Source organism: Leuresthes tenuis, unplaced genomic scaffold (genome assembly GCF_036924035.1).
Source record: "Leuresthes tenuis unplaced genomic scaffold, fLeuTen1.0.hap1 SCAF_14, whole genome shotgun sequence".
In the NCBI taxonomy this organism is placed as follows: domain Eukaryota; kingdom Metazoa; phylum Chordata; class Actinopteri; order Atheriniformes; family Atherinopsidae; genus Leuresthes; species Leuresthes tenuis.
In genome coordinates this window covers 22,245,320-22,259,982 of record NW_027325368.1, presented here as the reverse complement: position 1 = coordinate 22,259,982, position 14,663 = coordinate 22,245,320, and the positions used below count along the sequence as shown (strand labels likewise).

The window sequence follows — 14,663 nt, the reverse complement described above, 5'->3', positions numbered from 1 at the left end:
CCAAGGCCTTCATTTCATCATTTGTTTTCAGCAACTCGTACTCCAAGTTGAAACTGACTTGCAGCTTCACGTATAACCCCAATTCCCAAAAAGTTGGGATGCCGTGTTAAATGTAAAGAAAAAGAAGATGATTTTCAACTCTTGTAAACATGCATTTTATTCACAGTAGAACATGTTCGAAGTGAGACATTTTCTTATTATGAAAAATATTAGCTCATCTTTAATTTGATGGCAGCAACACGTCTCGGAAAAGTTGGGACAGGAGCAACAACAAGCTGAAAAGTAGGTGGTGCAAAAAAGCAAACAGCTGGAGGAGCATGTTGCAATTAATTAGGTCAATTGTCAACAGTTCGGTCACATGATTGGCAGCTTAGAGAGCAGCTTAGAGAGGTAGAGTCTCTCTGAGGCAATCCGCAAAAAGCAGCGTCTACAAATCATGACTGGACGCCTCAGATATTCAGATCAAAATTCTGCATATCTGATGGTATGGAGGTGCATTTGTGCCTTTAGAACTAGAATCTTTTTCAGGGAAGGCCTTGAACATTTCAGCAAGACATTGCTAAACAATATACTGCACCTATAACATCTTGAGCAGCTAGAATCTTATTTGAGACAAGAATGGGCCAACTTTTGTTTGCCAAAGGTCCAGTAAATGGTCTCTTCAGTTCCTGGATGTTTAGAAACTGTTATTAAAAGAAGAGAAGATGCGTCACAGTGGTCAACATCACCCGCTCCCAACTTCTGTGACATTTTCTGCTTCCATCAATATCAAGATGAGCAAGAATGTTTCATGAAACGTCTAATTTTCCTCATTTGAGATGTTCTATTGTGAATAAAATATTGTTATTTAAATTTGCACATCACTGCATTCTGTTGTTATTCGCATTTTATACAGTGCCCAGTTCCTTTTTGGAATTGGAGTTGTAGAATCAGCAGTAAAACAGAAAATATACTCTATTCGTTGAGCTCAGGTCAAGAACTCGCTGGGTTTTGGGATGAATGATTGTCTGCTCTGTTACAAATGTCCTTAGTTGTAGTAAATGTGATAAAACATACAAATTAAGCAATTCTGACAAATGTGCAAGCAAAAGTGCAGACAAAAGAAAACGTCTTTGAAAGTGACCACAAGGTTGCATTCACAGCAATGTAAGAATGAGATGTTTGGTGTTGTGCAGGTCATCATGTTTGGACAGCGGAATAAATGGTTCTTTCCTTCAATATCCTGTTCACAAAGGTGACCCAGAGAAGCTCTCTTATTAAATACAATACCATATCTTTGCTTTGTTCTCTGAGCTCTCAGTCTGTGAGTACAAAAAGATAAAATCAACACATCAGTTATCATGCCTTCTCGCCTGAGCCTTGCTCTGGAAAGTCCCAGGGGCAGACATCAACCATTTTTGCGCTGCTGACGGCTGCAGGCTTGTAACTAGTGCGCAAAGAGCTCTCTTTCTTCTTCTCAGGTGATTTTTTAGTCTGAGCCGAGCTGCTGTGCGAGTGCTCGGTCTCCCGGGAGGAAACCTCCAACCTCCTAATCTCTGTCACCTCTGCGTCTCTCGTTGAGCTTCTCCGCCGCTCTGAAACCAGCCCGCCACACTCAGACGACTGGCTAACCCGTCTCCTCTCTGAAGGCGGCTTGCTGGACGAGCTCCGTCTCTCTCTGCTCTTCTCCCTCCCTTTCTCCTTCTCGGACCTGTGGTTGGATGACGAGGAGCCTTTCCGTTTCTTCTTGTGTGTGGAGGGACTGTTGCAGGTCTTCTCCTGCTTAGGTGAGGGTGGGCTGCTGTAATCCCATGGGCAGATTTCCACCATCAGAGACGGAGGCTGGAGGAGGCTCCCTGTGGACCTGGAGTGGTCTGAGTGGAGCCCTTTTGGTTTCCCATCAGTGGGTGTGACACTTTTCTTCCTACGGATTCGGTCAGGAGAGATGGAATCTGAATCTCCTCCCTGCATGGGCTGCTCATCAAACTCCCAGGGGCACACATCTGGCTTGAGTGGGAGAGGTGACCTGGGGGGCCGGGATTTCCTCGTTTCCCTCCCTTCTTCCCTTTCTCCTCCTTTATCTTTGGAGCGGCGTTTGTTGGAGGGAGACTGTCCGGTTTTCTGCCTCTGCTGGGACCGACTGACTTTGGTGGTTCCCGAGCTGCTGCTGCCTCTCCGGCCCGTGACGGTTTCTCCAGGAGCAATGGACACATGCTTCTGGCTCTTCGTCTCGGAGGGAGTCTGAGCTTCTTCCAGCTCCCAGGGACAAACCTCAGACACGTCATAAAGGTTCCTCCCAGTCTCAGAGCAAATGGACGGCTGGCTCCCACTCACCTGTTACATAAATAGCAGATCAATCTGTTAATCAGCTAACTATAAGGAAGGCAAAGCACTTTTTATTTTTCAATGTTTTTTCAGAAGCAATGTTTTATTTTTCAATGTTTCAATGTTTAACTGATTCATTCATCAATCCATAATATTTCATAAAAGAATAAAAAAAGCAGGAAAAAATATAAAGCCATAATTTTGGCTTGTTGTGCAATAAAGGTATCAAAAGGTGTTTCGATAAACAGTTCACCCATTACTTTATAGGGAGCATGGGAGCTGTATTAGAATTGTTTACCCTCCCTGTAGCTCTTCCATGTGTCAATGTCAATAAAAAAACATTTTTTAATCAGGAAAATGTCAATCAGTGGATTACCAGAAGGCTTTATAAGTGAGTTGCCTCAATAGTGTAATTTTTGTTTTGATTGTTGCTGGGGTTGACGTGCCTGCTGTGGCCAACATTACATAGGATGCTTTGCATCAAACAAAACACAGTCATTCCAACTGCAACAATCTGTACAAAAGACTTGCGTGGACACTGAAGTTGTGCAGTAAACAGCTAATGGTCCAATGACAGGCCGCCTGACTCCTCTGCGTTAATAAGAGGCCACCTGGATCATTTCAGAGCTCTGCAGTGCCACAAATTGGTCTGCAGGTGTATTCTGTGTGTCAATTCTGCTTTTCCAAATTGATGAAATAATTCTGTCCTCAATCTCTGCATCAATGCTCTCATTTAATGACCCTTTCTTATTCCTTCCCATTTTCTCCTCATCTGGTTTTCCTCATCGGTCACCACTCCTATCTGGGACTCCATTTCTCAAACAATGTTGCTTCTCTTTGGAGACAAGCTGACACAAATTCTTTATTACAAATGCCTGTTTGGCAATAAAGCTTGTGCATATTAACATTATCTATCCTCATCGAAATTCATTCTGACAGCATTTACTCCTCACAGCCAATAGAAATTGGTCATGATCTGGCCAAACTGGATGTGAGCTCACATCTTAGAAAAACTTTGATCTTTCCAAACAATTTTTGATTTTGTTGGGGGCTTTCCTGTGTGTGCAGTGGTTCCCTGGATGCTATCGCTGCAGGCCCCAGACCTGGTGGACATTGAGCCCTACTGCCCGATAGTGGGTCCCAGGGAATGGGGGTGCCTATTGCAGCTAGTCACTGGCAGCGCTGGCCCTCTAAACCATGATTCAGCACAATTCATGTAAGACCTCTACCATATATTTGCATGTTCATGCACACACACAAACGCACACATTCACTCAGTCACATGCTTATTATACAGTTGCTGTGTCGTCCATGTACTTGCTGCTGGTGCTGTTGCTGATTGTGTTTTTTCCCCCACAGTTTGTATTACTGCAGGTGATTATTCACCTGGTTTCCCCATAGGATGTTCGGTTTAGCCCTTCTACAGATATAGCAGCTAGTTGTCCAGTTTTGTCTTGTTTTTCTCATCATCTTCTCATCATTTCTTTGTATCTCTGTCTCGTTTCCCTTTCTTTCTTTTTTTTGCCCTCCCTCTTTCCCTTGTCCCCTCCACCAGAGTTGGCATTAATATGTATGAAGCATTTTAACAAAAATAAATAAGCAGTACTTGGGCATCAAGGGGAGCTATATATTCATAAAGCCTCCCTTGGCAAAGCAAATGTTTTTGGCACAGCACGATTATTCAGATTACTACTCTGCTTGCCATGATGCTGGACAGAGAAAGGGTAAAAAAAAAAAGAAGGTGGTATAAGGATGACTGTCTGCTTATCCTCCCACATGTGCAGGATATATGTGTCTATTTGTCTCAAGTGGGGGTAGAAATAGAGCTCAAAAGGAACCTGACCGTGCTCATATAATACAACCATTAAAGCTGTATATATTCATTAATCACATTACACTGAATATTTCCATAGACCCTTTTTTCTAATCTTGGCTAAAAATGTTTTAACCCAGAGTGAATGAGGATGAGGGTGCCAAAGAATTACTTTGAGCAAAATTAGCTGCCCTAACAAAGTAGAAAAGGTGATAACAGTCTTATTTGCTTTAGACAGGTGTAATGGTAATGATCCCTAATAGCGCCACAGATGCATCTAGATCAAATTCTAAGAATTTAGAAATACAGATTCTATGAGTTCATAGTGCTGCATGTCATTCCCCAGCTCTCTTTCCAACATTGTCTTATCTCCACTATAGAACGCAAATGTCTTTGATATCGAATTAATTCTATAGTTAATTCTATAAACTTTAAGCTTTCAGAATCAGAATTAATTTATTTACTTTAATGTTGTATTTTTATGTAACTCCAAAAAAAAGGACTTTTCTGCTGAGTAATCAATTAATCCATTTATGAAAATGACTGCTGATTTCTTCTCTGTTAATCAAGCTAATCTGCTTAATGCATCAGTCAAACACTGTCATTCTGTACACAAGTACCTGTTGTTTCATTATGCCCATCTTCATGGGGGTTTTGGAGTACTCCACAGACTGGCTGATGATCATCTTGGGGAAATGTTCAGGTGTCTCATCCACCTCTGACAGCATTATCCCATCCTGTCCCTTCTGGCCCTTCTTACTGGCGTCCTCCACGCTTTGAGTCTTGTTGGTGAGTCCTGGCATCTTCTCTTTGGCACTTGCAATCACACTCAGGGACTTCTGCATGATGGAGGTCCGCAGGTGCACGGGTTTCTTCTCATGTGTTAGGTTGTGAGCGCTGGCTGATTTCCAGAAGAGAGGAACAGACTCGGTGGACTCAGCTGATTCCAGCTTCGGTGGAGTTCCAGCTGGTTCAAGCTGCTTCTTGGCATGTCTGCGGCCAATGAGAGAGCCCAGAAGAGATCCCTCTCCACCATTTTCGACGGGAGTCATCTTGTCTCCTGTAACTGAGCCCGTCTGGCTTCCACTTTCGGCATCCTGGTCGCAAACGTGGTCATAGCTGAGTGACTTCGTCAAGCCCATGACTTTGTTCCTTAGGGAGTCGTCTCGAGATTTTCCTGAGGAGAGATTTATCAACAGACTAGTGTGAAAGCAGAGCAGGTTTTCTTCATATTTCAAGATAAGATTGTTTTATTATTATTATTGATTCATTTCTAGAGGGGAAAAAAGCCTGACAGCATCTTTATATTGGTCTGTGAAACCATTTTCACTCATGAACACTGGAGATTTCCAGGAAGAAGTGCTAAAAATTTGGTCGAATTTTCTCTGCACATGCTGTTCAGACAAGCACATCACAGCGGGAGGCTTTCTGCTGGAGATGTGAGGCAGGGTGTGAGAGAATGCAGTCGAAAGCCATAGGCTATGTATCTGTACGTATCTACAACAGAGGAGAATGAACAACAGCGTTTTCTGCTGAGACTGGGCTGTAATTTCAAAATATCTTATCATGATGTGGAGTTTAAACATTCAAGTTGCAGGCTCAAACAGAAAATCCTCATGTAGTCCTATTTGGTGAAAGAGAGTACTTTCCATACTGCTGCTGCAGAATCACCCTGATCCGATCCCAGGTCGAGCTCAGCTCTTACCGTGATGAGTCGGCTCAAACGGGTTCCTCCTCAGGGTGCTGCGGTTGCTGCCGTGTTCGCTGCCGTCGTCACGGCTGCACTGGCGGTGTATGTGCATGGTCTCTGGGATCTCTGTTATCCGCCTCATCAGGGTGCGACCCAGACCTTTCTTTGAGTTGCGCTTCTTCTGAAGGTGAGGGTTGTTGGCGAGCATCTTCTTTCGTTTGTAGACTTCCAACTGGGCATACAGCTTTTTCAACTCATCCTATATGAGGAAAATAATTCATGTGAAATTATATTTTGTTCATTTTCAAGTTGAAGTAACATATTATGTACTTGTTTGGGTAGGTCGAAACTGATTTAACTATCGAGCCTCTGTATTTCTCTACATCAGCAGGAGTGAATATTCTGAGAGACAATTCCATTTCTCTTTGAAACAGTCACAAGTTATTTTTCTGTCCCAATAACAGAAGCTCACATCACACGATAGATGGTGGTTTATAGCAATCTGTTTCCTCTGTCACGGCTCCTATTGTAGCTTGGATATAACAGCATTAGAAAGTACAAATATATTTTGTGGCCATGACTCTAAATGTTGCCATACTCGTATATCTTCAGGGTCCAGGCTGTGCTCACTCCAAGCTGAGGTGATGCTGTTGTTGAGGTAAGAACCAGATCTTCCCATGTCTAGCTCCTCCTCATAGGCCTCAGTGGCAATATCATCCCTGGCCTGAGTGCCCTTGGACAGGAACTACAACAGATGGAAAGAAAGGTTAAAGGATGATATCACTGAGCCTACAGAGAAGTGGGGAGTAAAGCAGTTGATTTTTCTTTATTGTTTTGTATACGCTATTGAGTGAATATATTGACCTAATCTGAGTTTCCTTGCAGCAAAACAGCTATTGATGAAAATAGAATGTTAGAATTTTTAAGCTTCAATTAATGGCTTTTTTTATGCAAAAAACACGGACTGAAAGTCAGATTTATGATTCATTTAATATTCTATTGACTGTTGCAGTCAATAATCTCCACTCCATTATGTTTACTCCCATTTCACCAGAAGTATTTTTTTTCAGTCACGTCAATGTCCATCTGTTGGACGGCTGTAGGTCAAATCCAACAGCAGCAAGCCAAAGTTTTCCAAACTGAAACAAGTTTAAGAAAACAACTTTCTGATAATGATGATTTCTGTGGCTGCAGTTTTAAATCCATTTCATTCTCAAGTCTCCTGCAGTTATTCATTATTTTCATTCCATGCAACTATGCACACTATTTAAAACTAATTCAAATGTTTGCAGTTCACTGTTTGCAGGCTTTAATTTCCTCATTTGAATTCCAAAGTACAACAGGTGAAATAAGTCTGGATTATTACTATAACATAATTAAGAGTTTTGATTTTACCTTAACTTGATTTAACTTGTTTAAATAACACATCTGGGGACAGAGAGAGACCGAATATTTAGCCTGTGTGAGGAACAGATGCTGTAAGAATTAAAACGTCCTCCCGTTGTGTTTAATTATTCCAGTATACTCCACTGAGTTACACTTCTGAGGTGCCTAATTAAGAAAGAATGAAAGAACAGAGAGCGCTGATGATATATTGCATTTCTCACCCAGCATGAGAATGCCTTAAAGACACCAGTGGGAGAAATTAGCTAAAGTACAATAACTACTTACAGTCTGATTGAGTTTATTGGAATGATAGTGAATGAGGCTGCTAATGTAAAATGAACTTAAGATGATTAATAAAGTATATACTTGCATATACAATTACAGAGCAACAGAGGCCTCTGTGGAACTCTCCTTAATGCGGAGCAACCTCATTAAAAAAAGCAGCATTTACCACATAGTAACATTAAATTTGGGGCAGGCTGTCCCACTTTTTGAGCACAACAAATTTTAAAAATTTTGTATGTACAATATGTATCTATAAGAAAAATCAATTTGCACTTAAAAACAAGCAAATTTAGACAGCGTTGAATCTATTTTGCACTCAGTTCATGCCCTTTTTTGTCTTTGCTACCATATTAAGTATATATAAGTATGTGTATCTTCCTTTCTCTGTGCACATGCACGTTTGGGTTCAGTGTGCTCTGCTGGATAACATAAAACATACTGTTCTTATGCCTTGTGCTCTACAGGCCTATCTGACCCACAAAAATAACAATGGTTACGTTGTAGAGAGTGAAATGGACTTTTGACAACGATTTCTCAATGTTGATGAGTCATCCTGCCCTATAACTGCATCCAACTTATTACATTTGTAAAAGGGAATGTCATATTTTTCTGGGCTTGAGAGCATGGATTTGGGGATCTCAAGTAGGGATGGGAATCGAGAAGAACCGCCTCCCAGTAGTTCGATTCCGTGGAATCGTTAATCCGCCTGTCTAATGATCCCGTTTATTGGTTCTGCTAACGTCTGACGCATTTGTGCGCTGACATCATGTGCATGCTTCATATTTTGGCTCAGAATGTTTCCAACATGGCGTCGAGGCAGAAGCGCTCAAAGTTTGGTTATATTTCACACAAAAAAGACAACACTATGGCCAGTTGCAACATGTGCAGAGCTCTGATCACATCACAGGGGGGAAATACCTCCAACATGCTGAAACATTTGACCACACGGCATGCAATTATTTTGCATGAAAGTAAAGGCTTTGACACGCTGCTAAGTGATGGTGGCAACTCTTGCGGGGGAGTCTGTAGCACAGCATCTTCCGTCTCCAAAATCCCAGGTAACGCAGGGCTCTCGAGTCTCACGTGTTGAGCGTGACAGTCTATGGCCTTAAATTTGTCTCAATAAGAGATAATTTGTTATCACGAGAAAATGATCTTTGTTATCTCGAGATAATGAAATAATAACAATAACGTTGTCACGAGATAACAGTGCATAAAGTAAAAATAAATCCACGACCGTTCTCGGTCTTGAGTGAGTCCAATAATGTTATATAAACATAAGCGGCAGCTCTGCTGGCTCACAGTCCCTCCTGTTCCTGCAGTGCCTGTTTTAATAAGTTGGGCCGGTCAACATTTCACCCATAACAAGATTGTGCTTAAGAGGGATAAGACAGATCAGTCTATGATCAATCTGCAGACAAGGAGATGTCAAGTCAAGTATTCATTTTTTAATAAGTTTGGTGTGAGCTCTAGGGCTGTACTGAGCGCACTGTCAGGACCTGGGAGATACACCTGGACAAAGCCTCATCAGCAATGGTCTCTATGGAAGGGGATGGGAAACAGGGAGAAAAGGCTGAGGTATGCCAAATGACACAAGAAGTGGACTGAAAATTTGTGGCAACAGGTCTTATGGAGGGATGATTCCTCCCCAGAGCCCAGACCTCAACTTTATTATTAAAGCAGTGTGGGATCATCTGGACAGAACGGAACAAAAGGCAGCCGACATCCAAAGAAGAGCTTTGGGATGTCCTTCAAGAAGCCTGGAGAACTATTTCTGAAGACTACTTAAAGAAATGACAAGAAAGCTTGAGAAGGTTTAATCTGTGTTGAAGAATGAAGGCGCTCACAGCAAATTTTGACTTTTAAGCTCATTAGATTTGTACAAACTTTTTGCCTTATATTCTGTGTTTCCCATAGTCCTCCGCAACTATATCCTGTTTTTCTGGCAGAATTTAAGGAATGAGGTTCAGCTCAACTCTTTTACATAGTACTGTAAAAGCTTAGGTCAGATGAGTTGCCCAATTCATGTTAACAAAATGAGAAAACTAACTAGTGAGGAGCATTAAAGTCTGTATTGTGCTACCTGTGTCTTCATTTCCTCTGCCTTTGCACACATGATTCCTGTGATACACATGGCGACTTAGACATGTCTTGGTATTTGCTTTGTTGTCTCTCACCTCTGTGTTCTGTTTTCCTCACTGCATGCCTCTGAGAGTTTCCGACTAGAATAAAGGTTTGGCATCTATCTACGATGCAATGTGTTTGGTTTCAGTTTTAAGTGTAACCGTTGCAGATGAAACTGTCACTTTACCTTGGGAATTAGCAGCAGGCCCAGAGTTACAGTCACAGTCAGATGAGTGTGCGCAAAGAACAACATGAGCATCCAGTCGGGGTGCAGTCCTGGCACCAGAGAGAACCTGCAGGAGGATGTTAAGAGTGTTTTTCATCTAATTATCAAATGTCTGAACTGAGAGAAAGGATAAAAATCTATTACATGTGCTCAGCCTTAAACAATTATAGATACTGAAAATAGCCTTCCGTGAAATTTCTTGGCTTGAGAAAAAAATCTCTATAACAGAACCAGTTTAAAGCAGTGAAGGCTTAGATGCAGCCACAAAAAGTGAACCTACAACAGCAAGTGGCCTTAAACATATTTTACTTGCTGCAAGAAAAACACTATAGTACAGTGACTGTGTGGCATTCACAAGGTCTTAAATTCTGACAAAGTCATGCCTTTAACACGCCTTTTTAAATTTTAGTTCATTAATCAGCTTGACTGTCTTATCTAATTCTGATGGAACCTCTTGGTTATGTAAGCAGACAAGGGAAGTTTATTTGCAGAGCACAATTCGTACACAAGGCAATTCAAAGTGCTGTACAGCTACATAAAATCACAAGAAGGCAAAGAAAATCATTCCATAAAACATAAAAATGATCAAAAATTGATTAATGAAATTAAAGGCAAAGAGCGCAGATAAAATACTTTCAGTTGTCTTATTGCACAGATAAATAGAACTGTTTTCAGCCTGGATTTAAACATTGTCAGAGTTGAGGCCTGTCTCACATCTTCTGGAAGACTAAAGTCTATTCTCTGAGTGACAGAAAGCCAGTGCAGAGACCCGAGCACTGGACTAATATGGCTGTATTTCCTGGTTCTAGTCAGGACTCGGACAGCAGCATTCTGGATGTACTGCAGCTGTCTTACAGCCCGTTTAGAGAGCCCAGTGAGCAGGCCGTTACAGTAGTCTAACCTGCTGGAGACAAACGCATGGATTAGTCTTTCTAAGTCTGGTTTGGACACTATTCCTTTAATTCTGGCAATGTTTTTTAAGATTGTAAAAAGCTGCTGATGTTATTGATTTAATGTGGCTGTTAAAGTTCAGATCTGAGTCCAATATTACCCCTAGATTTCTAACTTGATTATTAGGTTTAAGACAGAGAGTCTCAAGGTGACTGATACCACTTTCTCTTTGTTTCTGTGGGCCACAGACAATAATTTCAGTTTTGCATGAATTTAACTGGAGATCTGTTCGATGCAGTGACACAGTGTATCAACAGGTCCATGTTCTCCTGCCCACAGTGACACGTAGATCTGAGTGTCATCGGCATAGTTGTATTATGTAGAGATGCCAACAGCTTTGCCAACAGCTTTGTTTCTGTCGTGTTCCCCCGTACAGATCTAACTGTTCTGTGCAACTGGTGGAATGTCAAATGTGAGTGATTTTCCAGAAGACATCTGCAAAGATTTCCTGTATGCCAGATGTTCTGCTGGCCCTTCCAGTCATTCAGGCTCCACCTGAATCAATGCATGTTCTCAAGTTGGACTGTTCCAGAGAGTGATAGTTTAAAGTGCCGCATGACACAATCTTAATTACAATACTTCAACAGACCCGAAAACACTAAATACATCTACAAATAGACTTCATGGTGTGTTTTGTAAAGCTTGGTTCGGTCAGGCTTATGTTTGTGGTCAGAATGATTTGTCTCTCTGAATTCTCTGTGAGAATGATTACTAGAGATACTTAAGATGAAGAATGAGGTCCCCATTTCCTCTTCAAATGATTTACTGGCAGAGCTAATATCATTCTCATTAACAGTTTTATGTGATTCAGGGGTCTAATAGAAGGCATTCACATCCATTGATGTTCAAAGAACCTATTTTCTTTCATTTCCGCTGTCTGCAGTGCTTTGTTGTAGCCATCTCAGGAGGCCCACTCTGCTCTGACTGGTCAGTTGCACCAGTGTAATAAACACTGTTTATGGACAGTAACCCATATTCTATGAGTACAGACATAGACCCTTGAGATCTGATTACTGCTTAAAAAAACAGATCAACACTGACCATATTTGAACCAGAGCTGGGCCCAGTATGAGGAGACTCCTGTAAGGCTACACTAAAAGGCTTGTGAGCTTGAACTTACAGTGAGAGGCTCCAATCAGAACATTTACATGGTTTAATAAAAAATCTGACTAATATGTGAGACTGAATCAACGCAAGAGGCTGGTTGGTTAGTAGTTAGTATTAAGCTTTGTTTAGTCAAATCTGAAAACAGAGGTTTAGTTTACACTTTTCTAATTTATACCAACAAGCTGTCAAACCACGCTTTGAGAAGTTTTCAATGACTACGAGGGAAACACTTTTGTGTTATACAAGCTATCTTGCAGACCATTGTGAGCGCAGTGAACAATTTGACTACATCTTGTCAAACATGAGAAGATATCCTACACTACGGCACCTTTTCCTGAAATGAGGTAAAAATAACCTGAGATGCCCAATAACATGTGAAATAATACACTGTGTCATTATTTATTAGACAAAAAGCTACAACAAAACTTAGTTCCACAACACGATTCAACAGCTCGTAGAATCACTTTCAGCAACAACATCTTGAATAATTGTGTCCTGTATTTTTGTCAGTCTCTCACATTGTTAAATGGACTGTACTTGTATAGCGCCCATTCACATTCACCCATATAGCACATCTAATTATATATCCAGGGTACATAGTGCCTTCTTCTACACATTTACACACATTAATACACCAATGGGCGCAACAGTCGGCAACGTGGGATTCAGTGTCTTGCCCAAAGACACTAAGACATTTAATGGGAGTTGAACCACCGATCTACCATTGGTAGGTGACGGCTCCTGAGCAACAGCCGCCGCACCGTTTTGGTGGGATTTTGATCCACATTTTGTTTCAAAGCGTTCCTGCTGTGTTTAGCTGTCAGACAGATGACCTCTCATTTGACTCTAGAATACTTTGGTATACAGAGGAGTTCATGGTGTCCAGGTCCTGTAGCTGCAAAACGAGCCTGAATCATCAGTCCTCCGCCACCTTGGAGGTTCTTACAAGCAGCAGCATTTTGGCACCAGTTCACCACAAGGAATCAAAGCCAGACACCCCAACGGAAGAATTGATGCATCATTTGGGCAGCGTCTGTAATGTGTGTTGAGGCATATCTCTTAACACCTGCAATAAATGTCTTGCGTTTGAAATTGTGGGCATTGTTTAAAGATCCACTAATGTGGCTCATTTGACATAAATGTCATTGTTATTTCAAATAAGATTTCACATCATTATCCATAAGAATAATGTTATGTTTTCATCATCTATAATCCGGTTTTATCTGTAGACTGCAGCAGCACATTGGCTCTGTCAGTTAAGAGGGTGAAATACTCAAAGCTCACACTGTGTTACTGAATTCCCGAGTGGATGAAGATAATTTATAATAGTCACACCTCTGAAGATGTACCTAGTGTGTTTGTGGATTTCTCTAAAGATTAAGAGGATGGAATCTTTTCTTCTCGTTCCACTGAGCCCGATAGACTGATGCATAAATGAAAGAATATTCAATCATGAACAGTTTTATTGGAAAATGTGGGACTGATGAAATTTCTTGCCCTAAGCGACTGCAGGCACTTCATAAAACCTCAGTTTTATGTCTGCTGCAGTTGGACTGAAAATACATCGTTTGTCTTTGGAAAACATCCATATCATAAGTTTCACAATTTTGTGATCACTGATGTTTTTTCAGTTAAGATCATCAAAACCCTCATATTAAACCACAGGCATACACAAACTATGTGGCTGCAGATAAACTCCTCGGAGGAACACCAGAATGTAGAGTTGCACAATAGTGTATCAATATCAAGCTGATTTCTCATAATCATTTTTAGCACTATTTACAAAATCAATCCCATCTTTTGTTCAACAGTGCATTATCATGTGCGTGCCGAACATACTTCAGAGGTTTCCAAAAGGTCATGGCTGATACCAGACAGAGTAGTCAACTCTGTTTCCAGTCCATAAGTCAGCTCTGTGGAGTGGATGAATTTGAAAGACTAGCCCAAGGCAGAAAAAAAGCTTGACTGCATCCATGTCAGAATTTTTTTTTTCAAAACATATTTTTCAGCTTACTCTTCAAATAAGACATTAGCCTGGTGAGTCTGTAAAAAAAAAAGTTGTTAGAAGAGGAAAAAAGGCTGTAAAACCAAGAGCTTAAAGGTAATAAAGGTGTCTATATAGCAGTTGGGACTTATTGAGTGATTTCACCACATCTAGCAATTCCCTTCCTACTAAACCTAATTGTTTGACAAAATTGTGGACTCTAGAATCTATTCATTTTCTATACCCGCTTTATCTCATTCTGGGTCGTTGGGTGGCTGGAGCCCCACCCAACTGTCAAATGGCGAGAAGCAGGGTACACTATGTAAAGGTCATCTATTCATCACAGAGCCAGCACAGAGACAACAAACATAAACTGCCATGGGGGGGGGGCGCTCAATCAGTAACACAACAGCATTTTACTAGTGTCAATTCTTGGTTAGATTTAGACAGTAACATCACATAGGGTTAGGGTTAGAAATCAAAACTGGGTTGTGGTTAGAAAATAACCATGACTGAGGCTAAAATTCATTCTTTTTGCAATGCCACTGTTATGGATGCCATTTGGTTTGGTGTCCTTGGTGTCACATCAACACAATATGTTACAATGGCACTGTCTCTCAATGGTTGGGTTAAGGCAACAGTACTACTTGATTAGGATTAAAAAACATAATATTTAAGAATAAAATACATCCCGTGTTCCATGCCACTTTCTCCATAACGGACGCCATGGCATTGACGCAATCGCTCTTAGGACCTATCACATATTCTTGGAACGTTATCATAGGTTTTTTCT

At 41.1% G+C, this 14,663-nt stretch overlaps 1 protein-coding gene across 1 annotated transcript in view; it reads right to left on the bottom strand.

Annotated features, from left to right (window-relative positions):
- Nucleotides 1-1,021: 1,021 nt before the first annotated feature.
- Nucleotides 1,022-14,663, bottom strand: part of gpr158b (G protein-coupled receptor 158b) — a 67,297-nt gene continuing 53,655 nt past the window's right edge. The window contains exons 9-13 of the mRNA XM_072364225.1: nt 9,790-9,895; nt 6,406-6,552; nt 5,823-6,066; nt 4,738-5,294; nt 1,022-2,313 (exon numbers count right to left, since the gene is read on the bottom strand). Of these exons, the coding sequence (XP_072220326.1) occupies nt 1,339-2,313; nt 4,738-5,294; nt 5,823-6,066; nt 6,406-6,552; nt 9,790-9,895 (2,029 nt within the window). The 3' untranslated portion in view covers nt 1,022-1,338. The remainder of the gene's footprint in view (nt 2,314-4,737; nt 5,295-5,822; nt 6,067-6,405; nt 6,553-9,789; nt 9,896-14,663) is intronic.